Here is a 27,567-nt window from a genome sequence, read left to right on the forward strand (position 1 = left end):
GGCAGCGGGGCGGGAACGCTGAGGGAGCGGCAGAACGGCGTTCCAGTCACCGCAAGGAGCGGCTGGGCCCAGAGGCATCAGCCGGGAACTCCAGACAACCTTTATAGCCAGCTAGCCCTCAGCAGAGTGCCCGGTAAACCGCACAGAGCTCCGGACTCAGGTGGCCGGGCCCCGCAGGGACACCCCTCGTGCCTGAGCGCACCAGCCGAGCGTAGAGGCTGTAGAGGCTGACAGCAGACAGGACCACCACACCGCGCCGTCCGACAGCCCTGCCGAGCTGCAGGGCCCAGGCTCGCGGAGAGATCAGCCCGCTCGCTGCTGCAACAGCGCGGGGCACTGGGGGAACCCCTGAGGTAACCCTGAGGTATCTCTAGGAGAACCCTGGGGTACCCCTAAGGTATTCCTGAGGTACACTCTCCCTTCAGGGCGCGCTTCGCGGGGCCGCCAGCGGAGGGGCGGGACCGGGGACTAAGGGGCGGGGTCAGTTCGGCGGGGCGGGGCCGAGAGCGGAAGAACGGGGCCGGGCAGGGCCGGGCCGGGAACGGAGGGGCGGGACCGGCGGGGCGGGACCAAGGCTGGAGGGCCGAGGCCAGGTGGGGCCTAGAGCGGAGGGGCGGGACCTGACGGGGAGAGAGCGAGAGCGGAGGGGCGGGGTAGCCCCGTTCCGGCCGCCCCGCAGCGCCGTCGGGGCGGGTCCTGGGCTCTCGCGGGAGCTGCGCCGGCGCCGCCCGTCTCCGAGCGCTGCCGCCGCGGAACCAATAAACTTTTTTTAAAAAGAAAAAAGGCAAGAAAAGGGCAGGAAAGTAGCGGTGCCGCCGCGGCTGAGGGCAAGTGCGTCACTGACCGCTGAACCAGCCCAGGGCGGCCCCTGCGGGCGGCTCCAGCCCCGGCTCCGCTCGGCCTCGGCAGCCGTCGCCCTCCGCGGGGAGCGGCGCCTCCGCCGCTCTGCGGGCCCGCTTGTGAGTATGATGGAACGACTGCGGTGGGCAGCGCTCCCCGCGGAGGGCGGCGGGGCGGCCGTGAGGGGCCTGGCGGGGCGCTCCGGCAGCGCCGGGGCGGGCGCGAAGAGTGACAGGTGTCAGGCTTCCCCTTCCCGGGGGCACCCCTGTAGCTCTGGCTGCGGGCCGGCCGCGCTTTGGGACGGGAGCTGCTTCGGGGTGCTGCCGGCGGCGGTCCCCGGCCGGGGCAGGGCTGGGCTCTGCCTGACAGCTCGTCCCGTACCGCCTCCCCTCCGCCCTGCCCTGCAGTGCCGAGTCTCCGCGCTCCCCCGGGACCGGGGAACATGTAAGCGCGGCCGGCGGCGAGAGGCGCTCCTGAGCGGCCGCATGCTGCCGGGGGTCTCCGCTGACCCGCGGGGTTTTGTCTGTTCCCTCACGGCAGGGCTCGCCTCTCCCTCCCCGCACTGAGAGTCCCGGCGCGGCGGGAGCTCCTGGCGGGCGGCCGCAGCCATGCCGGGCGGTAAGGAGACGCGGCTGCTGCACCTCGGCGAGATGGAGAAGCTGGACAAGACCCTCTTCAGGCTGGAGCAGGGTAGGTCGGGGTGCCGGGGCCGGGTGAGAAAGAAATGACCGGGACCTCGTCATCGTCTTTGGATGGTAGTGGAAAGAAGAGCTCATCCTGAAGTGGAGGGGTTTTGGGGATGTGTGGGGGTCTTGTTGGTTTAGGTTTGGGGGTTGTTTTTTTTTGTTTTGATTTGTTTCCACTGCAGAGCTCTATGGACTCCGCACACACTTAAATCTGACTCTTTAAACTCTTGAGAAATGAAGAGCAGATTGGTCAAGAGCCATCAGTCTTCATGAGACTGAAGCACAAAGCATTTTTTAGACAGGCCTTTTCCTTCTCCTTTTATAGCCTGTACTTCAGTGACCTGAAAAAGTCCGCGTAAGTCAAGGTCTCCAGTGTTTATCTTCTTATGCAGCACCCCATGTTTTAGTGTTACAATTTTGAAATCTATCAGTAATACTTGCATTTTGCAAAGTCTGCAGGTTTGAGGTGTTTCAGAATATAAGCTCTTTAGCACTCCTAAATCTTGTTATCAGATTTGTTATATTATCAGAGCTATGTAACATGCTGCATACTTAAAAGAACTTGATGTTATTTCTTTCTGAGAGTGTTTTTAAGTCTGTTTGTAAAAAAAAAGTAAAAAACTAAAAACCATCCACTAATGGGTCTGCTATTATGCTGCTTAGCAAATTTACACTGTAAAACTAAAGCCCTTGTCTTTAAAAAACATTTTTAACGGTCCAACAATTTTTAGTAAGAGTTTTTGTAGATTTTTTTGCAGTGTGTTACTACTCTAGGAACATAAGAGGAGCAAGATTTTGATTCTTGAGAATAAAAATTCTTTCCAGCTGTATTGATTCCAAAATCTTCTGACCAGCCTAATGTAAGGAAATGTCAATAGTGAAGAAGTGCAGAGTTGATCCTAACTTCCATTTTTACTTATCCATCAAGTTGTGTAAATTTTCTTGAAATGAGGGAGGCAGAAGTGCATGGCTATCAAACATTCAAAGTGCCCCTCCTGGTAGCAGTTTCTGAGAGGGCATAGCTAATTTTGAGCACAGCATTTCTGATGTCAGTGTAACTCTTAGAGGAAATAAGATATCAGTGGCATATATCCCTGTGCTCTAATTTTAGTAATCCCTGTAACAAAATGTCAGGCCAGTACTGAAGAGAGTGTACTTAACCTTCCAAAAGCGGTTTTATACCTATATCTATTACATTTAAATGAGCTTCATTTTACCTGACAAACATTCAGATCTGAATACAACTGCTTTGCCTGGTGGGTTTTGGTGCAGTGGTGATTTTGATAATGAGAGAAACACAAAGCTGGATAACACTTACATTTTAATGTATTCAGGCGCTGAACTCTGGTATTAGAGTGATTCTATTTAATAAACAAGTAGTTTTTTTCAGCTTCAGGTATTGTAACTTGATGTCCAGAATTTTTTGCACTTTCTCATCCATTATCTGTGTACTAATAATTTTCCCCTTTTTTGAAAATACTCAGGTTTCTTTTACTCCCAGATTTGTAGGCTGCTAGGTCTAGTAGGTGATTTACTGCACTTAGCTACGTGACTGGCATGTTCTGTGTAAGAGCTTACATCTGTTTCGTCCACTTGAATGAACCCTGTACTTAGCCATGTGTGATGGTGAGCCTCATACCTGCAAGTGGAAACCTTTCTAAAACCTCCTGACTAAACAGAATTTTTAAGTCTAACTCAGTAGACTGCATATGCTTTTATGTTCTAATTTTTTTGCTTACTTGTGATAGTGAGAAAAAACTCTCTTAAGCTTAAACTTAAGCCTCTTTCTATGTCTGTGTGAGACCTGAAGCACACATACAAGATTCCCTTTGGTTTGTTGAGCTCTCTGAAAGTTTAACAATTTGTATATTGTAGATCACTCACAAGTATACATAATTCTTCCATTAAAACATAAGGAATTTACCTGTTTAGTGAATCCTCAGTGAATAATGAAGGTATTTGAAGTATTTTCTGGTTTTAAATGTGCTCCTAATTTTTTTCAGATGTTTTCATGGGTCAGCCTACTGTAAAGACTTGGTAAACCTAAGTACTTAAAGAATAAGTAATCCAAAATCTACAAAAAATTGTGTGTAGTCTGATCATGGTGCTTTGCTTTATTTTATTTTTAAAACTTCATGTAGCAAAGACAAAAAAATTGGAAAGATGATGAATGGTACCATGTAAGTAAAGGAAAAAGGGTATATGTAAAGTATGACAAGAACAATGTTAGGAAGGGAGAGATGATGCAGTTTTGATTGCTGCAATATAAGGTTTGAACCTTTTAAAGAATGTCCAAAGAAGAGCAGTGAAGATGGTGAAGGGCCTTGAGGGGAAACTGTCTGAGGTATGGCCAAGCTCACTGGGCCTGTTCAGCCTGGAGGAGAGGAGACTGAGGGGAGACCTCATTGCAGTCTGCAGCTTCTTTGTGAGGGGCTGATGCTGATCTCTGCTCTCTGGTGACCAGTGACAGGACCCAAGGGAATGGCATGGGCCTGTGCCAGGGGAGGTTTCGGTTAGATGTTAGGAAAAGGTTCTTCACCCCAAGGTGGTTGGGCACTGGGACAGGCTGCCTAGGGAAGTGGTGACAGCACCAAACCTGACAGAGTTCCAGAAGCATTTGGACAATGCTCTCAGGCACATGGTGTGATTCCTGGGGAATTCTGTGCAGTGCCGAGAGTTGGACTTGAGCGGTCCTTGTGAGTTGCCTTCCAGCTCAGGATGTTCTATGATGATTCTATGCTGTAGAAATTTATAATTGTGCTGAAATTCCTAGCAAATATGATGGTGTTGTTGATATAGTAACAAATTAGGAATTGTAATAAGAGACTAGAAATATCAAGTCCTCCCGATCAAGTGATTTTACCTTTTGTCATTTTCTTTTTTAATTGAGGTTTTGAGCTACAATTCCGATTGGGCCCAACGCTTCAGGGCAAGCCCGTTACTGTGTATACGAATTACCCAGCTTCTGGAGAAGTATTTGATCGCCACAAGTTCAGGACTCTGTCATGGCACAATCCCACAGGAAAAGAAGATGACTCTGACAAATACTGCAAGTTGGATCTCCAAATTTCTGGGTCATACCAGTATTATTTTAGTCTTGGGTGAGTGAAATTTGTATACCTGCAACCAAATGCAGTTTGCTCCCTTGGTCTACATCTTAATCTGAAAACCTCCCCTTTTTTTCAATGCATTTTTCAAATTGCAGTCAAGGGACCAATTAGAATTCACCAATAAAAGACAGTAACTGGTGGTTACATAGTAACTTTCTGATGCAGAGATATTTTGGAAAATATACAGAGCCAAGCTGATCAACTCTCTGTGAATGTTGGAGAAGTAGTGTATTTTTACAAGTTGTCAAATTCATCAGCATTCTGAGCATCTTAATGATTATTTAATACTTCATTCACTTTGAGGGTTGTTTTCTATCTAACACAGAGGTTCTGGCATTCTTTACTTGCATCCTTCACTTGGTCTTTTGTTTTAGTGGGACAACTGCAGAAGAGAATGCCACTGTCTGTAATAATTGTAGCCTGGTATTATTTTGTGTTTCTGGAAGATGGGTGGCTAAATTCTTCCAGGCTTAAGACATTTAGCTCAGGTACCTTCCTGAGAATGGGGCTCCAAATGTAGATTTTCATGTAATAGATGGGCAGTCGTGCTTTCTCTGCTTCCATATGCCAAAAGGAGGAATCAGTACTCCATCTCAGAAAACAGCAAAGGTATCTCACTTTTCCTGAGTTTTCACTTCTGCATCCCATTTGTATTCTTTAAGTCCAGTAGAGAGATGATGCATAAGAGATGAACATTTCAGTGTTTACTATTTCCTTCATGTGTCATGCAGTCCTGTTCCCCCTCTCCTTCCAGCTACTGTATTGGGCTACTGTGTTTCTGAAAACCTAGGCTATTTTAATTCTCTTTCTGAAACAGACTGGTACAACAGGTGTTAATTATACCAATGAAAATTATTTTTTCTTAGAAATGAAAAAAGTGGTGGCGGTTACATAGTTGTGGATCCCATTTTGCATGTTGGAGCGGATAATCATGTGCTGCCTTTGGATTGTGTTACACTCCAGACATACCTCGCTAAGTGTCTGGGACCATTTCATGAATGGGAAGATAGGCTTAAAGTGGCAAAAGAAACAGGTAATGCTAATAGGCGCATAGAAGTTTTTGTTTTATGATCAAAACCCACACAGAAGAGCTTCAGTGTAAAAAATTAATCGATTCTTTGTCAATAATATATTTTCTACTATATTCAATTTCGTTAACAGATTAAGTCAGTGAATTGATTAAAATATTGGCAGAGGTGCAAAAATTCAGGGATTTCCTAATATTGGAAACCACTTATTTTATTGTTTTCATTTCAGATAGACTTGAAAGTTTGTAGAACTGACAGGGTGATTTTAAAGGTTGTGTTACATAGAATTTCAAGGGGAAGATTGAGATTAATTTACATTGGTTATTTCAAACAGCAGCTCTGAGTACATAAGTGCAGCTTATTATGCTTCTTTCAATTAACTTTGACTGGTTTTTTTTCCTCATTAAATAAATGGGTTTTTATTTCATAGGTTACAACATGATTCATTTCACACCACTACAGATGCTTGGACTATCTAGATCATGTTATTCACTGGCTGACCAGTTAGAAGTAAACCCTGAATTTTCAAACCATAATAAAAAGTGCACTTGGAGTGATATAGGAGCGCTTGTGGAGAAAATGAAAAATGAATGGAATATGCTTTGCATTACAGATGTCGTCTACAATCATACTGGTATGATTTTCGTGTGTTAATAATCATATTGGTCCTATAATTATAGTTTATTTCCTTTAACTTCTCCCTCTTTAACCTCTTTTTAGTAGCTGTTTTAAACAATGTAGTTGTGTCTGTCTTTGAGTCCCTCAAATCCAGGACAACTCCTTGCAATGATAACTGATACATCTCTGTAATAGGTATAAAAGAACTTTGTATTGCTACTGAAAGAGTGAGGAGAGCCCTTCTTAAAAAGAATTAATAAGTTGTGTATCTGTATTTATATAAGATGCCTATCTTCATTATCTGTAGTGTGCAGTTCCCATATATTTGATCAGTGTGTATTATGAATTGTTTGATGAGCACAAACTGAGTACTTTCTTGTTAACAGGGTATTATGCTTGTAGCTGCTTAAAAGTAACTGCTCTAATTTGGGTCTGACATGCAGATTAGAAACAGAGTTGGGACAAGAAGGTAGGATTAAGTAAGGGGGAACATGTTACAGCTCTGTGGGGGAAGAAAGAAGAGAGCTTTGTGTTTGGGGCAGGCTTTTTTTAAGCATAGATATGTTAATACATCAAAGCTGTTAATTTTCTTAATTGCTTGAGGGACAGTGGATTTTCTTCTGTTTGAACTGATGAAATCTTAAGTGTAGTTCTTAATAATTGGTAATTTTGTTGATTATTTGGATAATGAGTTTTCTTTATTTATAATGCAGTTACTACTGCATACTGTAATCCTAAAGACCATAATTACCATTCTCATACCAGAGACAACAGCAAGGGGTTATGTAAATTGATGTCTCTTGAGGCTCAAAAATGCCTAAAAATAAAAAATTTGTGAATTTCAAGCTTTATTTGCTTTAGTTCTTTGGTGTTGACTTTTGCCAAACATTCCTGTCCAGTCAGTCTGGAACAGAGTGCTTTCCCTGTCTGTTTGTTGAGAAGTTACTAATTATAGTTGGCTCTGTGTCTGAGGGAATCAGGCTTTTGAACATCCTCCCAGTTCTGGATAAAATATGCTTTTCAACTAGATGTTCAGTTCCTCGTAGCGATGCTTGAGATCCTCTAATTTTTGAACAGTGTATATTTGCATGCTACTAAGAAGAATGTTTTTTGATGGACAGAAAGATCTTAACTACAGTAGTTACACACCAGAATATATTTGAGAAGGAAAATGTCATGTTATTTGGCTCCATTTGTAGAAGGACTTTTTCGGGTTCCATTTAGAGTTAAAGTAATCTTCATTAGGATGGATGACTCAACATTTGTACTATGGTGGAAAGATGTTCACAAGTGTCTTCTAAGACACTACTCTTCTAAGAGGATAGAAATATTCAGATGATTGTGGTTCTTAGGTCATTAAGCAAGGTATCCTTGATGACTTTGTTGCCTGTCATGACCCTTCAGCTTACACTGGTTCTATCTCTTGGTAGTTTCTGCTTTCTAGAGGAGACCGTTGTATAAAAATGGCATTGCTTCCCCTCTACCCCTGTGGAAGCCAAGCAGCACCACCTGCAGGATCAGGCATTAAGCTGAGGTGTTTGGTGTGAAGCCCACACTGTGGGCACAGCAGGGAGCAGTGGGAATCAGCTCTGGGTGTCTCTGTGAGGCTCTAATGAAAGGCACCACCTGTGGCTCAACTTGAAAAGTTGAGTCATGTGCTGATGTAAAATGTCCCTGAGCCTTTGGCATCTTTGCAGGAGTATCACAGATAACTTGCAAACCCTCTCTGGTAACTGGGTATATTCAAATAAGAAATATGCTTACATTTACTTTTCACCGGGAGACAGAAGAAGGACGGTTGAAGTTTTTTTTCCTTTCTGAGCTTTCCATGGCTGTAATAAATCGTATAAAGTAGTAAAAAGAATTACTTTTCTTTCACAAGAGGCAAATGTAAAACTGAAATGTAGCACTTGAGTAAATCTTACCTTCAAGTAAAGTTTGTGTTTAATTTATGTAAAAAATGAGATAGTTAAGAAAATAATTTCAGATTTTTATGAGAAGAATATAATGAATTTTAGAAAGTTTTCTGTAATTCCTCATCTTGGTACTTCCATATTCCTATACTTTGTTCTATGCATGTACTCTTTACTATGGTATTTTTCCTTAGCTGTAGCAAATGTAACCACCAGTGATGTTTTGGATAATGTTTCTTCTGCAGCTAGATTTCTCTTGCATTACACTGCGAATCACTTGCCTTCAGATCAGGAAACATCCTTCTGTTCTGTACCAGAATTAAGGGAAGCCCTGTTGACTTTTTTTTAATGCTAACTCTTTAGGTTTAAATTATGTGTTGTCTTTTTAGAATTACTTGTATTTACTAATGAAATTCCTTTATAGTAAATTATAGTTCTTGTTAGAAGAATAGAACAAGTTGGTTTTGCTTTTTGGAGAAGCAAGTTTTTTTCAGAAGTAGTAACGATAAAGAAAAAAAAGAGTTGGAGGGAATAATCTGCTTGGCCTGGAACAGCCTTTGACAGCCTAAACTTGATATTGCTTTGCATAACTTTAAACCATGGTGGATTTAGTAGTAGGTTGTAGTTGAACCACAAGGATTTTAATTTCCACAAATGGTTTGACCTTATAAAGATGAAATTTTGCCATATCTTGAGATACATCGTGCTCAGAAGAGCTGTTCACACTATAGACTGAGGTAGTACTTCCCTTTTTCATCTTAAGATTTTTGTTTTAACTTCTTTGAACTAAGTAAACTTGGGATTTTAAGTGTTATTTGTTCCACTGTAATTCTGGACACATTAGTGACTCTTCATGTTTTCAATATAATAATTTTTTATATATTTTCCCATTTGCGAAGTACTGCTTCTGTTTTTCTCAGCTTTTCTGAAAACCTGGTTTTTGTTCTTAGGCATTCTGTGAGGTTTTCTTTTTATTTTCAGTTTGAAATATTAATTCAGAAGAATACATGAAATTTATTTTCATTTAAACAGTATAGCAAAAGAGTTGCAAAAATAGAAAGAAATTAATTCTTGGATTTTTCTTCATCATTATACTTCCAAAATCAAAATTCTGTGCTATGTGTGTATTTACCTGTACTGCTGCATGTGTGCTGTCTATATTAGGATACTACACCTGTGTTCTAGTGAAGATGCCTTACCTTCTCTTAAGGTAATTTTTAATGTTCAGCATACTTCTGGTGCTTGTTGATGCTGCAGGGGAAGCTTGGCAGATAGACACAGAGTGTAGTGTTTGGCCTCAATGAGTGCTCCATTTGCATGCACCAGACAGTATGCTCATCCTGCTGCGTAAGACTCAGTGATGTTGCTTCCTACAACTCACAGCTTCTTTCTATGGACACAAGTATCACAGATAATCCTTTCTTAAATGCTCATTTAACTATATTTTGCAATAATTATTTTTTGGGTTTATGCACTCTTCCTGCCTGGCTGTGTGTGGCATCTTGACAGGATGAAGAACATTAAAAAATAAACAACTTTCATAGTAGAAGTTGGGGATGAATGTTTGGCTTTCAACACACAAGAATATCAGTATCTTACATTCAGTATTTGATGTATTTCTTGCACCAAAATTTAATTTTTATTTTTAGGTGTTTTAGAATTGGTGATACCATTGCATATCTTTATATAACTAACAAAATTTTTTTCTACAGTCTCTGAAGTTGTGTTTTTGACCAAAAAAATCAGTAATAACGGTCAATCAGTAATAACATCTCTGCACAAGATATGATTTTCTATTGACAGGGGAAACTTGTCTAAAGTCTAACTGTGAATGAACTGTATGTGCTATAGTACCTCAGCTTCTTGGTGTTAGGATGTTTACAAAATACAGCAAAGGGTTCAGCTTATGTACTCACGTATTTATTTGGTTTCCCCCCTTTCCTTTCTTCACTAAGCTACTAACAGTGAATGGCTCAGGATGCATCCAGAATGTGGCTATAACCTTGTAAATTCTCCTCATCTGAAGCCAGCTTGGGTCCTGGACAGAGCTCTGTGGCATTTGACTGGTATGGTGGCTGATGGAAAGTGTATTGCCAAAGGGGTCCCTCCCTTGATTGAAAATGATCAGCACTTGAATGTAAGTGAGTGAGAACTAAGTATAAGCTAATGAACTGCATAAATAGCTGAATAAATCTTTAATATTTCTAGGGTTGTGGAAATACACAAAAAGTGGTGTATGCTTTGCAGATAGGGTGAATAAGGACTTATTTCACTAAATCTTTCTTTTAACTTTTCTTAAATATATTAACAAACAACCTTAGTAACTAATGAATTTTTTATTTTTACAGTGTTTACGTAAAATAATTTATGAAGATATATATCCAAAACTCAAACTATGGGAATTTTTCCAAGTGGATGTTAACAAAGCTGTGCAGCAATTTAAAACGCTTCTAACTCAAGGTAAAGAAAGATTATGTTGCTGAAGCATGTTCAAGAGACTTAGGTAAGCTTAACAGTTAGACAGAAAATAAGATAATGCTTTTTTTTGCTATGTGAGACATCCACTGTGCTGATTTAGGCATACATGAATGCTTTTGTGCTAGGAAAATCTTTACAGACATTCAATACCTTCATCCACCGCATCTTGGTTATGCTAGAACTATAGAAGTTGTGTGTCTGTTAAATGTAATTCCTGTTTTTACTTTGAGTACTCACTTCTGTTTTGTTCTCAGGCAAAATGGGCACTAAATCCGATCCAAATCAACATCTTCAAATACTTCAGGACCCTGAATATAGACGGCTTGGCTGTACTGTAGATATGAATATAGCACTGGCAACATTTGTACCACACAGGTACCATACTACTGATTACAAGTTAAAATCTAAGTGAAGCTAAACTTACAAAGCCAAAAAAAGACATTCTTTTCAGACATGAGGAAAAATTAATTTTTGATTCCTTTTAGTAATCTATGCTGCATGTTTTTAAAATATTTTTCTCTAATTTTTCTCTGCTTTTAATGTCGTCCTGATAAGCAATGGACCAGCTGCAATAGAAGAATGTTGTAACTGGTTTCGCAAGAGGCTTGAGGAACTAAATGCTGAGCAATACAGACAGACTGGTCACCATCAAGAACAGGTGTTGAATTATTGTTTTAATGCTGAATTGCTTACAATTGCAAATAAATGCAGGCATTTCAATAATGTATAATTCTATTACTTCCAGGCTGTCAATTGCCTTGTGGGGACTGTGGTTTATGAACGAATTGCTTGTAATGGTCCTAAGCTGGGACCTATCAGTAGAAAACATCCCTTGGTTACCAGGTATATACATGTTTTCTTGTTCGTTTGGAAACTATTAAAATCTATCCAGGGAAAGCAAGTTCCAAGTTGAATAAAAGTATACATTTATATGTAGAAATAAATGTTTTCTTTGATATGGACAAATGCCACTTAGCAAAATGACAGGGTTTTTTTTAACAACAGCAATAACTATTTCAGAAACAAATGTGATCAGAAAGCATGAGACAATACTCGGAGCACATCAAAACCTTACATAGTGCAAATTGCTGTTGTAGGTGGAAGAGGAGTGGAGCTAGGAAAGTTTACACCTTTCATGCTGTATGTACTTGATGCCACTCATATCTAAAGAGTTACAGCTTTACTCTTACAATACCAGCTGACACCAAGATAGTGGCAACATCTGTTCTTACTCCTTCAAAGCTTCCTTCAAAATAGAAAACTCTCCATCATTTATGCAAGTTGCTCTCTTTTTTATCTGTATTATGTACAAGCCACTTCATAGCAGATACTTTAATTTCAAAGACAATGAATTGCAGCTTAGGTTACCATGTGTGTTTGATGCTTGTCTCTTTGATTTTTCCTTTAATTGCCTGTCTATTCCATAGGTATTTTACATATCCATTTAAAGAGCTGACTGTGGAGGAAGAAGAAACTATGATACATCAGCCAGATAAAGCTTGTTATTTCATGGCTCATAATGGCTGGGTTATGGGAGATGATCCTCTTAGAAACTTTGCAGAACCAGGTTTGTAAAAGAAATTGGAATTCTTACGAACCATTTAATACTCTAGCCAAAGCAATAAGGATTTTATTTAATCTGTCTTTTTTCCAGATGTATTCCTATGAAGCTGCAGAATAGCAGATACTAAGCTTATAGCACTTTAATTTTCCATTCAGCTTACAGATGTACTGTAAGAACTGGAATTTGAGGTACAGTTTTACAAGATTTGAGAGGGAAATTACCAGCTTTCTGCCACTGAAATGGGGATGTCCTGCCTCCCCACTTTTGTCATTGTCTTTGTTGCTTACTTTGTACTTTGTTCCAACACCAGTGCTTGTTGGCATTTCCATGAGACAATGACAGTGTGGCAGAAAAACTAATGCAATGAAAAGGTGAATAGTGTTTTACTGCATTAGTGAGCAAAAACTGGATCCTTGAAAAGTCCACTGAGTGGCAGTCAGGCAGTCAAGAGATGACCCAGTTAATCCAAATTAAGTATGCAGATTACTTCTGAAGGTAAAATAGGGCATGAAATCACTATGCACTAAAATATTGCGTTCTAAACTCCTTTGGGGACAGTGTTGATATCCAATAAATGCAAAAAAAAGGTTGTGTTCAAAGTAGCCATTCATTTGGTAAACTAAATGAAACAAAGGCGAATTTAATTGTAGTTAAAAACTGTCTGAAAGTTTGAGTCTGCTTTACAAGCTAATCTGATGATACTCCAGAGTGATCTGCTGTTAGCAAACATTTTATTTCTGCAAAGTAATCTACACCCCTTTCACTAAATTTTATTTACTTTTATTCTCCTTGAGGATTGAGATCATACGTGTTTCAAGAGTGTTTTTGTTCAGTTGTCTTCAGATCATTCCTCTTTCTTCTAGGCAGACTTTTGTATTTTTTTCCTCTCAGTCGCTGGCTTTAGTTAGCATTCTTAATATCCATCACTGAGGTTTCCCTTGTAACTCAGCTGCAGGGTTGTATATTTGTGTTACGCGTTTGTTTCATGCCACACATTATTTCAACAGAGAGCACAATGTGAAAATGTGGTTCACAAAGGCACCATAAAGGAATTGCAAAACAAATGCAGCCAGTTCTCTAAATGATCCTTTGAAAAAATCACAATCCAAAGAAACACAGTTTTTCTCTCTGTCTGGCTGTGCTGCTGTTAGTGAAGAAGAGGGCTGGCTGTGCTTACATGAATGTTTGGGGAATTTGTGGTCATTAACAGTTGTTTTTCTTTCACTTACTGGCTTTGTCAATTCATCACAGTCTGCTGTTAATAGAAGATAAAATTGTAAATTGTGGCTGTGACAGATTATGATAACACAATGAGATTATTTTTTGAATTTGTGAAAAACAAAACTACTAATTTTGTTTGTTTGATGCTTTTTTCTTTTTCTGAAGTACAGGCTTTTATACTACTTTAAAGAAATAAAATTAATTTTATTTCAATCTGAAGAATTGTTGCAGTATCACTGTAGGAGCTTAATGTTCCTATGGAAGAGTGTGAAATTTTACATTAGTGTAATGTATATAGATTTTTGAGTTGGTATGGCTTTTGTTAGAATTTTTACTGTTCATTATAGTGTTTTTCTGTTCTTCAGCAGTAGAAAATGTGACATTTTCATTTTGGTGCACATTCTATACTCTCTCTATATATATGTGTATATGTATATATATGTATGTGTATATATATATACACACTAAAGTGAATTTTTCTCCTTTACAGGTTCAAATGTGTACTTGAGAAGAGAGCTCATTTGTTGGGGAGACAGTGTGAAACTGCGTTATGGTAATAAACCTGAAGACTGCCCGTACCTCTGGGCACATATGAAAAAATACACTGAAATCACTGCCAAGTATTTCCATGGTGTTCGTCTGGACAACTGTCACTCAACACCTATTCATGTAGCTGAGGTACGCAAAAATGAAACATGTTTGTTAGAAAGCAGCCTCCTGTCTGTGAAACAGATCCTGCAGATCTCACAGCAACTTTGCAGGACTTATGTGGCAGAGTTTAAGTGGGAATGAATCTTCCTCATTGCATAAAATCAAGGTTTCTTGTCTGGTGATGCTCAGAAATGGTTTCACTACCTTAAACAGTAGAGTGGTATAGTTATTGTATCTTTTACTTCTCTACTTTAGCTGAAATACTGTGTAGGTGGATGGGCCTGGCTAGCTTTTCCCTCACTGAGCTATGGATGTAGTGCAATGACTACCAGTATCCAGTATGTCAGTTTGAGCTGGAGTCATTACCAAGAGTTGATTAAAAGTCTGACTACTTTTTTTTTTTTTTGCCATATATATTTTGCTATTGCTAAATTAAACAAGTGGTTCATTTCACAGAGTTTAAAAGCTGCTAATGAACTCCTGCAATAAGTTTCGTCTGGGAGGTGTATTGCTAAGACTAGTGCTTCTTGTTCCCAGGGAGCTGACTACATCCCAAAGTTGTACTTGCCTGGTAAATTAGCTTTAAATAGGTTTGGAGTAGTGCATCTTGTTAGTGCTTAGTCTTAACTTTGTAACAGAGCTTACCTAAACCTATGAAGGGCTCTCTAAAACAAGTTGATTTGCCTATACAACTTGTAAGTAGCTCCTAAATGCAGCCTTTTCAAAACTTCTGCCGTTCTTTTGTTTAGTGTTACTATTTTTGGAACAGTAACTGCAAAGGCTTAAACTGAAGTGCTGCTCAGATTTCTTTTTCAATAGGTATCTCTTTTATCCAACCTTTGCTCTTGTATTTTGAGCTAAGATTGGTTTTAAAACAAAGTAGTTGTTAGCTTAAAGTCTATGAAAAATTTCCTAGAATTACTCAACCCATAAGTAATATCTGTAAAATATAACCAAGGTTTTCTGAAACTTTCATGTTATCAATATTTTTAATGTGCTGCATATATTGAATGATGGTTTATGTTCTGTTAACATTCATGTCAATGTTTGTGTATACATAGCTGACAATGGATGTCTTGCATTAAAAATGTATTGTGATCTATAGGAGATGCTAGCAACAGCCAGATCAGTCAGACCTAATCTTTATGTGATAGCTGAACTCTTCACGGGCAGTGAGTACATTGACAATGTTTTTGTCAACCGCCTGGGAATTACCAGCCTGATTAGAGGTACAATAAGCAGTTGAAAATTATGTAGGATTGTCATGTATGGTTTGGAGTTTTAAATGTGAAACTAACATTGGTATGCTTTTTTATTTTTCTTACATATTCATGTTCTTTGCTTATGCAATTACCTTTTTTTCTGGTTCTGTTTAACTTCTCCTGTGTTGTATGCTAATTCTTGGTTTTGTTATGTTTGTGTGTCCTCTTCTGTGTAACAACTTGTTTTGTTCCTTAATTTTGGCTTTCTGTTTATCTTTGCTGCATGGCATTTTCCTATTGTCCAATCCCTGCCTAGCTTTGAAACTTGTCCTTTTTTGTATCTACCTTTCCCCTTTCTGTGGCTTTTTTGGCTGTGCTTTTTGCAGTACATGCTGGACACAGCTAGAAAATTGCGAGCCGATTTGTATGTAGTGGCTGAACTGTTCACAGGAAATGAGGAGCTGGACAATATCTTTGTGAATAGGCTGGGCATTACCTCCTTAATAAGAGGTAGGCTTGCTGCGTGTGTGGTCTCTTTCCAACGAGAGATTATAGATGACATGCTATTTTCAAGAAAAAGTTTTCTACTGGATTATGCGCTTTAAATTTCATACTCCGTGTAATCAGAAGTACAGGTTCTGTATTGTGACTTTTTTGATAATTGGCAGAAAATAAAGTACCAGCCATAAAATAAGAGAAGACCTTCTTTGTTAGTTTACAGAAGGTTAAATATTTCATTCTTGAGCTAGTGAAGGAAAAAGGAGTTGTAGCACAGTTCTGCTCTGTAAGTCCTGCATCATGTCTGATTTTTGTTGCATGAGTTTTTTAAAGCCTGTGAGAAATAGTTTGATCTCTGCTTTTTTATCCTTTTTTTTCCCATTAGCTGTCTCTTCCTTAATACATTATAATAAATTGAATATTCCAAGGCTGTGTTTCCGCACTGGAGAATATAGCTATATGTGTGTGACTTTATGATTGAACGCACCAAAATAACAACTTCTAAATGCCACATTAACTTTTTGTGTGTACTGTCCTGTGTAGTAGTTATTGTTATGCAAACACTTAGGTGTTCTGTTCCATAGAGGCCATGACTGCCTACAATAGCCATGAAGAGGGGAGGTTGGTCTATCGCTTTGGAGGTGAGCCTGTTGGATCTTTTGTTCAGCCACGTTTGAGGCCTTTGATGCCAGCTATTGCTCATGCGCTGTTTATGGATATTACACATGATAATGAATGTCCAATTCAGGTGAGCACGTAAACAGCAACAAAAAAAAATTACCTTTAATATTTTCCGAACTGTGGAAGGGCTTGATGCAATCTGGATATCCGGAACAATATTCAGAACAAATGCAGTTCAGCTCAAGCTTTCTTGCAGAGAAAAAATTTTTGTAACAATACCTTCTGACATTCAAGATTTTCTCTTTCCAGGGAGTATATAAAGTTACTAAATAAACTGGTTTGAGTCTTTCATCCAGCCGCTGTAAGCAGCTTATTGACCTGTTCTCTTGAGCTTGTTTACAGGCGGGAATGAGAGAAAGTGGTGGGCAGGGAGGGCTTAGTTTGATGATTTTTCTAAGTTGCTTTTCTTAGCTAATTTGTAGAAATTTTCTCCAATAATTGTATTATAATTAGGAAATGATGACCATGGGATTAGTACTTCCTTTGTTACATTGAGTGCATCTTCTGTATGCTGCCTTGAGAGGATTGAATTTTCTTGGTTTCACATTCATTTCCTATATATTTTTTGATGTAGCACCGATCTGCATATGATGCTCTTCCTAGTGCAATGATTGTTTCCATGGCGTGCTGTGCTACAGGAAGTACCAAAGGCTATGATGAACTAGTACCACACCAGGTAAGTGTCTCCAGTTCAACTCCTAAGCTACCTTTAAAAATACCTTTTATTCTCATCCTAGAACACATATTTAATGTTGTTTGTTTGAAATTCCAAGCAGTTTGCTGTCTGACATTATTTCAGATTGTCCAGCTTCATATGAAATTTTAATTTATTATACAGTTCAGACCTCAGGGTCTGGTTATTTCCCAGAGTACTTCATATTTGCTTAAATTTGTTTTTTTACAGATCTCTGTAGTATCTGAAGAGAGGTTTTATTCAAAATGGAGTTCAGCAGCACATTTGACCTCTGGTGAAGTTAATTTCCAAACAGGAATTTTAGCAGGAAGGTTGGCCATCAACAGGCTGCATCAGGAGCTGGGGGCTAAAGGCTTTAATCAGGCAAGAAGTGAGGGTAACACTGCGATTTCTTCATATGTGTCCTCTGAGTGAGCACAGTTGCAATGTTATGTCTTTTCTAGGTGTATGTAGATCAAGTTGATGAAGATATAGTTGCAGTGACAAGACACTGCCCTAACACACACCAGTCTGTTGTGGCTGTGTGTCGAACTGCCTTCAGGGATCCTAAAACTTGTTTCTACAGTAAAGAAGTACCTGAAATGTGTATCCCAGGTAAACAGACTTCTTTCCAAAAGCTGTTGTCATGTACAAAAATTTCAAGTTATTCATGCTTTTTAACTTCAAGCACATGCTCATGAAATCCATATAAGAACTTCCAGTATATGACACTCCTTTTATATCTACTAACATGTATGTCACAAAAGTGGTTAAAGAACCAATAACAGACTTGCAATGCTTAGGGTTTTCAGAAACATTCATAGTGAGTATAATCCTGCTGCAAGTTCCCCAGGGGATGGGGGGGATCGGGTCTTGTTTGTGAACTAGTAATAGTTAATAGTGAGATGGTTAATCGTACAGAGTTGGAAGGATTATTGTTTATTCTGTTATACTGGGAAAAAAGGTTAAAATTTTATCCTATTCGTTGATTCCATTGCTGTTCAGCTTTCAAATACATATAGCAGTCTTGTAGCTTGAAAATACATCTTGATAAGAACTCTGTATTGAATAAGTTAATGTAAAGACAATATGTATGCAGTACATATATTAATACATAGTATATGTATACAATACATAATTAATGATGTGGAGTATTTACTGTACTTAAAAGTAGCAAAGTATAATGACTTCTATACATTAGCTGGAAATGATTCTGAAGAGAAGCTTTCCAAACTGTCTTTTTAAATATACTTAGTTCTTTGAGCGCATCTGTGTGCTTGTTTTAAAATCAGTCACATTATATTTTAAGTCACAAGACTTACATGTCTTATGTCTATGAATTAATTAAAGGATACAGAAAATTAGAATTTGTATACTAATAATAAATTATTACTGTTTAAAGATAAGCCATCTGTAGCTGCAGTTTGGAGACCAGTCTAGCACAGTCTCCTAAAAGACAATAGGCAAATTAAGAAAGCTCATGACCAGTAAAAAACATCTGATTTTATGATTAATTTATTATAAAATAACAAAAATTGCCATTTTAAATACAGTACAGCATATGAGTGTAATGAATATTTATAGGTATTTAAAATACTTGCCGTAAGTTTCTGTTCTTCTGCTGTACAACAGAGAATTGTATATTGAATATTTGGCTTTTTCATTTTAGCTTTTGTTTCATAATTTCAAAATAATCACTTTTTTCATTTCAAGTATCCTAAGAGCTGCAACATGGTTTAACTTTTTCTAGGAAAAATAGATGAAGTAGTACTTGAGGCAAGGACTATTGAGAGAAGTGCTAGTCCTTACAAAAAAGATCTACATTTCATAAATGGATTGCCTAATTTCACAATGGAACTCAGAGAGCATATCCAGGTAATTACCCTCCCTCAACCATGTTCTGATATAATATTTTTTAATTTGTCATTTTTTTTATTAGAAAAAAAGTGGATTTCAGTTGCAAATTTCTTTTCTTTTTTAAGATAAAAGACAGTAAAATCATAAAGCAAGCTGGAACTGCTATAAAAGGGCCAAATGAATTCGTTCAAGAAATAGAATTTGAAAGACTAACACCAGGAAGTGTAATAGTATTCAGGTATGTTATTATAGTTGCCATATGGCTGTGTGGGTTTGAAAAGTATGATAGGGGACTGGAAATTAGTTCTTTTAAGTGCTGTATTTCTACAAATATGCATTTTTATTTACAGAGTTAGTCTGGACCCAAAGGCACAAGAGGCTGTGGGGATACTCCGCAATCATTTGATCCAGTTCAGCTCTCATTTTAAATCTGGAAGTCTTCCTGATGATCACTCAGCACCAATATTAAAAACACCATTTTCTTTGTAAGTATTCTTTAAGTTTCTGACTTAGAACTGAGAGAGCTACTAGGGAAGCAGAGAATATTATGTACATATACTGAGGGTTGTTGAGTTTTGGTGCTGGTGATACAGATGGAGTTTGAATTGTCAGAGTGCAATGAAAACTGTGAGAGATCTTCTTATATGTATAATACTAAGTGGAGCTAATACTGAAAAACTTCCCAGTTTGTGTAATTGCTGCCTAGAGTAGACTTTCTAACATGGTCTGCTTCTCAGTGTTCAGGTGTGATTGTTTGGGTGTGATTTTAAACATAATACTGTGTTTCTAAATAAACACTAAAACATCTGAGAGCATCTTGAACACTTGAAAAATTAGGCTCCTAATTTCCAAGATGAAGTATTGAGAGATTTCATTTAAGTCTGAAATGAGAATTGTTTGTGAAATCCTTTCCCCCTTTCCTTACTGATATTATTTTGTTATGATTTTATTATTTTTATTCTCTTTTCTTCTCCCCTGTTTTTTCAGAATTGCATCTAAACTAACTTTGGCTGAACTAAATCAAGTGCTGTATAGATGTGAAGCAGAAGAACAGGAAGATGGTGGAGGCTGTTACAATATACCAAACTGGTCACCCCTAAAGTATGCAGGCCTCCAAGGTAATAGTTTCAGCATTATTTTTTCTGTCAAGTAAAAAAAATAAATGAGAACTGCCTAATCTAGATCACATCCACACAATAATGCTGTTGTGTTGCTGCTGTCATTGTGTGGTAAAAAAAGTAGGTTTTTTCTGCTTGACCTTGCTACTAATTGGTGTTGTACCCAGGAAATCCCATACTAGAACAAAACCCCTCTCTCTCAATGCTTTGAAACTTAACACTGCAGCCCAGGATGTGTTTTAACACCAGTGCCTTGACTTTTAAAGTAAAAAGAAAGTAAATATACTTCCAGTGAAAAGTTGCATTAATCTAACCTGAGGTAGATTACTGAGTAGTGTCTGTCATTTATCAAACATACAATTTTCATCATGCTAGTTATTTGCAATGATGTTAGTAAGTTTCTAGGATTTATGCTGAGAAAACTAGAATTGGGTTGTAGCTTAACTTTTTATGCAGATGGAGAGAAGCAGTCCAGTTAAAGCATCTGTTGCTATGTACCTTTTGCTCCTGCATTGTAACTGCTGTTTGTGATAATGGTGTGTCTTTTAATACAGAGTTGGGTTTGTGTCTTCAGGGTTAATGTCAGTGATGGCAGACATTAGACCAAAGAATGATTTGGGTCATCCATTTTGTGATAATTTAAGATCTGGAGATTGGATGATTGATTATGTCAGTAATCGTCTGATTTCACGTGCTGGAGCCTGTGCAGAAGTGAGTAAAAATACTTATTTGGTAACTTCAGGGTTTTAAATTGCTAATTAGTTTCATTTCCAATTACTGATTTTTTTTTTCATTCTGACTGTCTATAACATATTTCCTGCCTAGGCAATTTCCTCTAGTAGATTAAACCATTAATATCTTTTTCTTCCCTCCCCTCAATTCTATTTAAGAATAGATGCAAAAGGGAAATGAAAAATATATAGGACATGAAGCTCTCACAGGAAGGCTTGCAGGGGTCCCTCCCTGTTTTACTTCAACTCAGATAAAATAAAAAATGAAATTACTGATTTTTTTTCCCCTCTAGGTTTTTGGGTGTTTTGGGGGTTTTTCTGTTCATTTGTTTGTTTTAAGAAAGTACCTTCAATAGAGTTCCTAAATTGTGCTGCATATATGAGCATGACAGTTACAGTCAGCCAAGTGCTAAGACAGGAATTTCTGAGATTCAAGGTTGCTTTATAGCTGCATTACAGTGCAGTCCTTTTCTTTGTCATAGTTTATTTTCTTGCATGGAAGCTGCTTTATTTATTTCACAAGACCTGATTTTTGTAACTTACCTAACAAATGCAATAATAAAGGCCCTAACATTCTTACTTCATTTTATTCCTGAAGTCAAGTCTAGTAATACAAAGCAGAAGAATGGATAAAACAGTCTAATGTACTGCAGTGAATGCTAAGTTTGACCTGCGAAACAGAGCTTTCTAGAAAACAAGTTAGTCTGATACTTGCCACATTTACTCCTCTTCAAAGACTATTGATTTTTCCTGTGTATTTGAGTTCTTAATTTTTAATGTCTCATTTTGTTTCAAAGACTTAAGTCATGTGAAATTAAATTTTACAGTTTTGCTTTTAGTGTAGTCTCATCGTGTGATATTTTGACAGGTCCATTCTTTATCTGCAAGGCTTAAATCTTTAGTGGCGTACTAGAAAGTTGTCATAATGTTATTTAGCAGGACTAGAAGGAAATAAAAATACCTTCCAGATGTCAAATGTTTTGCAGTGATACAGGGATGTGAAGCTCTAGAATCCTGAGTCCGAGACACACACCTGCAGTCATATTCACTAGTGGCACTACATAATTTAGCTCTGATAGCTTTTTATTCCTGGTCTTAAGCTTCATCTCTTCAGTCCTGTCTTTGTAGCAGTGCAAAACTTCTTCCCGTGCTTGGATTATAGTGATGCCTTTTGAGTTGTGACTTTTCTTTGCTACTTAATTTTAATAACAACTTCATGGTAGTTCATTTTTTTACTATAAGACTAGCAAAATAAAGCCTTCTTCTATAGTTCACATTTTGGTCCATTTAGTATAGATGCAATACACATTTTTCTCTACTACTCTTCAGCTAAAATACACCCCAGTTATGCTGTGCCCTTCTGCTCCAAACTTTCTTAATGTAATATATGTACAAAACCTGTAACAATATGGATCCTGAAAGCACTGGCTTTTGAACTTTGATGGACCAAGTTCTAATTCTGTTGTATTTTACTAGGTTGGTAAATGGTTGAAGGCCATGTTTGTCTACCTAAAGAGAATTCCACGTTACCTCATCCCATGTTACTTTGATGCCATATTAGTGGGAGCGTACACAACGCTTCTGGATGTGGCATGGCATCAGATGTCGAGGTATGCTTGGCCTTTTTATCAGAGCTATAAAGGCATCTCGATACTTCATAACCTTTTGAATTTTATCTGCTGGAGAATGTAATTTGAATATTTTCATAGTCCTCTAATATAGAAGGGTAAAATTGGTAGAGAATTACAAATCCATCTTCTAACAGTGGTGGTTTGGAAGACACGGAGCATTCAAACGTCTATCCGGGGTTTCAGTTTATAACTACTGTTGGGATTGCACAGTAGGAGGAGGAAACCCTAAGCCAGCATCTTTTCTGCCAGCCTTTGGAAGCTTTTTTTTTTTGCTATCATTTTAGTCCCAATGCAATGATTCCTTAAAGTTCAGGTAACTGAGAAAATAACAGATTGTATTTGATGCTGATGCTTTCTTCAACACTTCTCCATTATTACTCCCCATTATCTGAGCACTCTGCTTACTTTTTGAAATAACTGTTTAATCTTCAGTCTGCTTCTTTTTTTTTTTTCTTGCAAAGGGAGGAGAGACTCATTTCATGGAGGCTTTATTCTAGCTATGAATATGCTGAACAAGTCAATATTATTTTATATGTTTTGTAAAAACAGTGACATTAAAATGGGAATAGAATTTGGAATGGCTGTGAAATCATGGAACGTAATATATTTTATAAAAAAATGCTTGGAGATCAACTAGTCAGGAATGGAGATCGGCTCTTGCAGGGAATGCCTTAACAGATTTTTTGATTTGCAGTTCTTGTATATATATGTAAAAATATGATCTTTGTCAAAACTAGTCAGGATTTTTAAACTTTTGTTCATAGTAAAATATTTTTTACGTATTTTCGAAATTGTAGGTGTGTGTATAGGCATTAACTAAACCAAAACAATTTCTTGTTTTTAACTGTTTTGTTGAAGTACATGTTATAAACACTTCCATGGCAGTAATCAATTAAGATTTGACTCTTAACATTAGGCACCCGGTGTAGGAAAACAAGGGATTTACAAATTCAATCTTAGATAAAAATCAGTTTAGGTAATATGCTAGTATTAATTCATTGCTAGTTTTTTAAATTTCTTACATGTAATGCTTGTCATAGCCTTCTGTAAATGAAAAAGGGTACATTTTATAGACTGCTATTGCTGAATGCAGTATTTTAATTTAATTCTGTTGAATTACAGCTTTGTTCAGAATGGATCAACATTTGTTAAACACCTTTCCTTGGGTTCAATCCAGTTATGTGGGATAGGAAAATACCCTTGTCTGCCAGATCTGTCTCCTTCCTTGCATGATGTTCCCTATAGGCTGAATGAGATTACAAATCAGAAAGAACAATGTTGTGTTTCCTTGGCAGCTGGTAAGTGAGAACAACCTTTAAAAAAAAAAAGTCTTCCAAAACAGTTAAATTGCTTTTAGTAACTATATTAAAATCTTCTGCATTATGTTTGAGAGCCATATGTCAGAAACTGTGTATAAAATGTAGCAATTTGACTCACTTTGCCTTGTGTTTAAGGTCAAGATTTGCTCATGTTAAAAGTATGCAAGTTTTCTCTAGTAGTACTCATAGGGGTTGGGAGGGAGACCTTTATATATAAATGCCTTATTGAGAGACTTTTCTTGCTTTATTTGTTTTTACCATATACAGAGATTTTAAAAAATGTTGTTTTCCTTTCCAGAAGACTTGCTTGAGATGAGTATACTTATCATAAAGGGTTTTAGTCTGTCTTTTATAAATGTGAATTTAAAAAGTGAATTGTAATGCAAAAACAAGAGTGAATTTATAGTTTATATGTTCTCAGAAAGAACCATTAGCAGATCAGAAGAACTCCTGATCTAAAACTGTCTCCAAAAGGAAAGAGCATAAAAGCAGTCAGCAAGTAGTATTTATACCTCCAAATGTTCTGCCAGCATCTGGCAGGCTTCCTATGGGCATTTGCCTATGTCCAAAGTATTATCTTCTGTGGCTTAGAATGAGTTTATTTTGGTTCTGAGTTGGCTCATTCCTTTTCTGAAGCCATGGAAACTTTTAAGCATCCACAGATACAGTGGCATCTCTCTCAGTGGAGTGCTTTTCTTCTTTTTGCCATCACTCTTGTGTAGCTTTATTGCCTTTAGTTTCTGGATTTTAATAACATTCCATCTGTCTGCTTTAGTGTTACCTAGAAGCACAGAGGCACAGTGTTCCCTTAAACTGGTCATAAAGATTAATTAAACTGAAGGGTTTGGTTTTAAATATTCCTTTCACATACTCACTGGTACTTGTGCCTGAGATTTTTAAATTGTACACAGATCTTCTTTCTCAAGTGCTGCTGCCACGTACTATAAATTTGCAGAGATGTGGAGGCCATATTTGAGAATTAGCAAATACTTTAAGTGACCAAGCATGCACAAGAGACTTGTGGTTTGAAACTTTACCATATGGAATTTCTGTGTAATAGATCATGAAAGGAAACAAATGGCAGAAAAGACAAGTATGGTTGTTACTGTTGCAATTATTATGCCTTATCAGTTAGAATCATTCCTAAAGCTACACGTTATAATGTCTGCAGTAAAATGTAGATCTCAAAGCTGCTGGAAAAGAGAAGCAGGATGGCTTTCACAGTGTCTGAGAACAGTCTTTTATTCCCTTTATGCTGCTGAGATGCCACAACTCTCATGCATAAACTCTTTCCAACAAAGTGTTCCAATCATGGTTCTGATTTTTTTTGTTAGTTTTCTTTCTGTTTCTTTTCATTAACTTTTGGTTAAACTGCCAGGTGATTTAATAAAAATTAAAATGTCACTGTGGTATGAGAAATGCTTTTGTATGATTTTGAAATTCTAGAAGACATAATTCTAGCATAGGGTGTATTTAATTCTATCAAGAACTCGGTCTAGGAGATTGTTTATTTAAAATATCTTAATCTAGGAAAAATTTATAAATGAGGATTTTTTTAGCTTCTGGTTATTTTATACATGTGTGCTTGGAGATTTCTGCTCTATCAATTAAATAGATGAATAATGGCATTTCTTTTCAGGTTTACCTCACTTTTCTTCTGGAATTTTTCGCTCATGGGGAAGGGATACGTTTATTGCACTAAGAGGGCTGCTGTTAGTTACTGGGCGCTATCTAGAAGCAAGGTAAGACTGGCCTAGCCTTGGTTCTTGTTGGCTTTGTAGGGAGTTAGAAAAAAAGCAGTGCTCTCAAAACCTGAGCTGATGCACAAGATGTTTGAAACATTTGATGTGCAGTATAAAACTTTTATGCGACTAGACATTTGGGAGCTCCTTCTAAGTGGGATTAAAAATACTACTTAAATAGTCTTTTACCTTCTTAGCACTAATACAAAGCTGATGTTCTGTAGAGATAAGGTAGTTTTCACTCCAGCAGTGCTAATGTTTGTCCTTTTAAAAAAAATAATTGTTTCACTAGTACTTGTATCATTGTTGCTGAGCAATAGTTTCAGAATTGTTTACCTAAAAATTTGAAGTAGCAAAAGAGAATACTGTTCTATACAGGCATGAATGCAGGTCTGTTATGATTTTTTTGTAACTGCTAGTACTTGTCTGTTGATACTAGATATCAACTAATTGGGCATTGTTGCAGTCTTGTAGCTATAAATATTTAACCGGACTAATGAGCCATACATAAGGCAGATAAATTTGATATTTTGTTTAATATTAATTTGAATGGAGTTTGGTACATAAGAGAAACATAAAAATTTGTTGGTGTAAATCAGCATGTATTTATGCTGCTGTACATTTGGCCAACTGTTAGCTTTCTCATGCAGAGAGATCTGCAGTCAACTAGGATGTTTATTTTGCCTTTAAAGCTAGTTGGAATCCATGTTTTCTGCAAGGTATGCGCAACGGTTCTCAAATGAAACTTCTCATAACCTCAGTTGCTGTCACCTCTCTGTATTTTAATAGGAATTTCCCATCTACTCCTGCCCTCCGTCCCTATTCCACCCCACCCATCAGAATGGATACCAGGGTAATCATATACAAGGTCAATAAAAACCTTCCCTCAGTGGGATTTGGATTTAGGATCTATATCACTACCTATTAAAAAGCAAATTATCTTTTCCATATGAATAGATGATGTGTGTTTTGTACAAACTGATTTAAATGTATTCATGTTGAGGAATTTGTTAGGGAATGGGTGGTTTTTTATTGTAAAAGAAGTTCATGCTAAATTGAGTAATTTGTAGCTTTCAACCGCAAACTTTTAGAATATGGCTGTTTTATTTCTTGCTATTACTGTAACCCTGTATGCTTTGTACTCGATACTTGGTCTACCAATGGCCTTGAAGGCAACTTAGTCAAGACTGTGATTTTCTTCTGTTCTAGAAACATCATTTTAGCATTTGCTGGGACTTTAAGACACGGTCTCATTCCCAATCTGCTCGGTGGGGGGACACATGCCAGATACAACTGTCGTGATGCTGTGTGGTGGTGGCTTCAGTGTATCCAGGAGTACTGTAAAATTGTTCCCAATGGATTAGACATTCTCAGGTGTCCTGTTTCTAGGATGTACCCAAGAGATGACTCTTCTCCTCAGCCTGCAGGCACTGTGGTAAAAAATCCTTCTAATTGAACTATTTAACTAATGTTGTAATGAAAGGATGTAATTTTTTTCTAGCTACAAGAATCTGTTGCTATCTGTTAATGGTGAAATTTGATTATAGCACAAGAATTCCACATTTTAGGCACTTCTTGCATCACCTGATTAGACCAAGTGCAAGGAGGAAAAAAAGTTTCATCAGCTTCTAAATCTTTTTGTTGCTTTTTGACTTGAAAAAATGTTTATATGAAAAGGAGTATTTATTGGTATTGCCATTGCCAAGGATGCTACTTGAAAATGTTCGATGGAGTGGGAGTTGTTTATGAACATCATATAAACTAGAGGTTTAAGAAATGCTTTCTGCTAATTTTTCATCTTGCTTTTCACATGTCATCCAAACACGTAATGAATCTAGGATCAGCCACTTTACGAAGTAATACAGGAAGCAATGCAACGACATATGGAAGGAATAAATTTCCGAGAAAGGAATGCTGGTCCTCAGATTGACCAAAAGATGAGAGATGAAGGTAACATACACAGAACACTTGCTGTGCAAAACAGAAGTTCATAAGTATATTTTGTA

The 27,567-nt window shown here is 37.8% G+C and overlaps 1 protein-coding gene across 5 annotated transcripts in view; it reads left to right on the forward strand.

Moving 5' to 3' along the window:
- The first annotated feature begins 16 nt into the window (after positions 1–16).
- AGL (amylo-alpha-1,6-glucosidase and 4-alpha-glucanotransferase) overlaps positions 17–27,567 on the forward strand; it is a 36,151-nt gene continuing 8,600 nt past the window's right edge. Inside the window, exons 1-28 of one of the 5 annotated variants that reach the window (XM_084211725.1) lie at positions 673–959; positions 1,381–1,530; positions 4,417–4,627; positions 5,503–5,669; positions 6,095–6,298; positions 10,151–10,332; positions 10,544–10,655; positions 10,928–11,048; positions 11,229–11,331; positions 11,419–11,516; positions 12,101–12,240; positions 13,949–14,136; positions 15,215–15,338; positions 15,633–15,821; positions 16,394–16,557; positions 17,065–17,166; positions 17,395–17,547; positions 17,628–17,778; positions 18,914–19,038; positions 19,146–19,258; positions 19,371–19,505; positions 20,008–20,138; positions 20,713–20,849; positions 22,346–22,479; positions 23,623–23,798; positions 25,459–25,561; positions 26,771–26,996; positions 27,400–27,511. In XM_084211725.1, coding sequence (XP_084067851.1) covers positions 1,449–1,530; positions 4,417–4,627; positions 5,503–5,669; positions 6,095–6,298; positions 10,151–10,332; positions 10,544–10,655; positions 10,928–11,048; positions 11,229–11,331; positions 11,419–11,516; positions 12,101–12,240; positions 13,949–14,136; positions 15,215–15,338; positions 15,633–15,821; positions 16,394–16,557; positions 17,065–17,166; positions 17,395–17,547; positions 17,628–17,778; positions 18,914–19,038; positions 19,146–19,258; positions 19,371–19,505; positions 20,008–20,138; positions 20,713–20,849; positions 22,346–22,479; positions 23,623–23,798; positions 25,459–25,561; positions 26,771–26,996; positions 27,400–27,511 — 3,883 coding nt within the window. In that variant the 5' untranslated portion in view covers positions 673–959; positions 1,381–1,448. Of the gene's footprint in view, positions 409–672; positions 960–1,142; positions 1,285–1,380; positions 1,531–4,416; positions 4,628–5,502; positions 5,670–6,094; positions 6,299–10,150; positions 10,333–10,543; positions 10,656–10,927; positions 11,049–11,228; positions 11,332–11,418; positions 11,517–12,100; positions 12,241–13,948; positions 14,137–15,214; positions 15,339–15,632; positions 15,822–16,393; positions 16,558–17,064; positions 17,167–17,394; positions 17,548–17,627; positions 17,779–18,913; positions 19,039–19,145; positions 19,259–19,370; positions 19,506–20,007; positions 20,139–20,712; positions 20,850–22,345; positions 22,480–23,622; positions 23,799–25,458; positions 25,562–26,770; positions 26,997–27,399; positions 27,512–27,567 lie in introns of those variants that run through there. The other 4 variants (XM_084211724.1, XM_084211723.1, XM_084211721.1 and 1 more) reach the window with 4 other exon arrangements.

Source organism: Fringilla coelebs (genome assembly GCF_963513975.1).
Source record: "Fringilla coelebs genome assembly, chromosome: 9".
Classification (NCBI taxonomy): domain Eukaryota; kingdom Metazoa; phylum Chordata; class Aves; order Passeriformes; family Fringillidae; genus Fringilla; species Fringilla coelebs.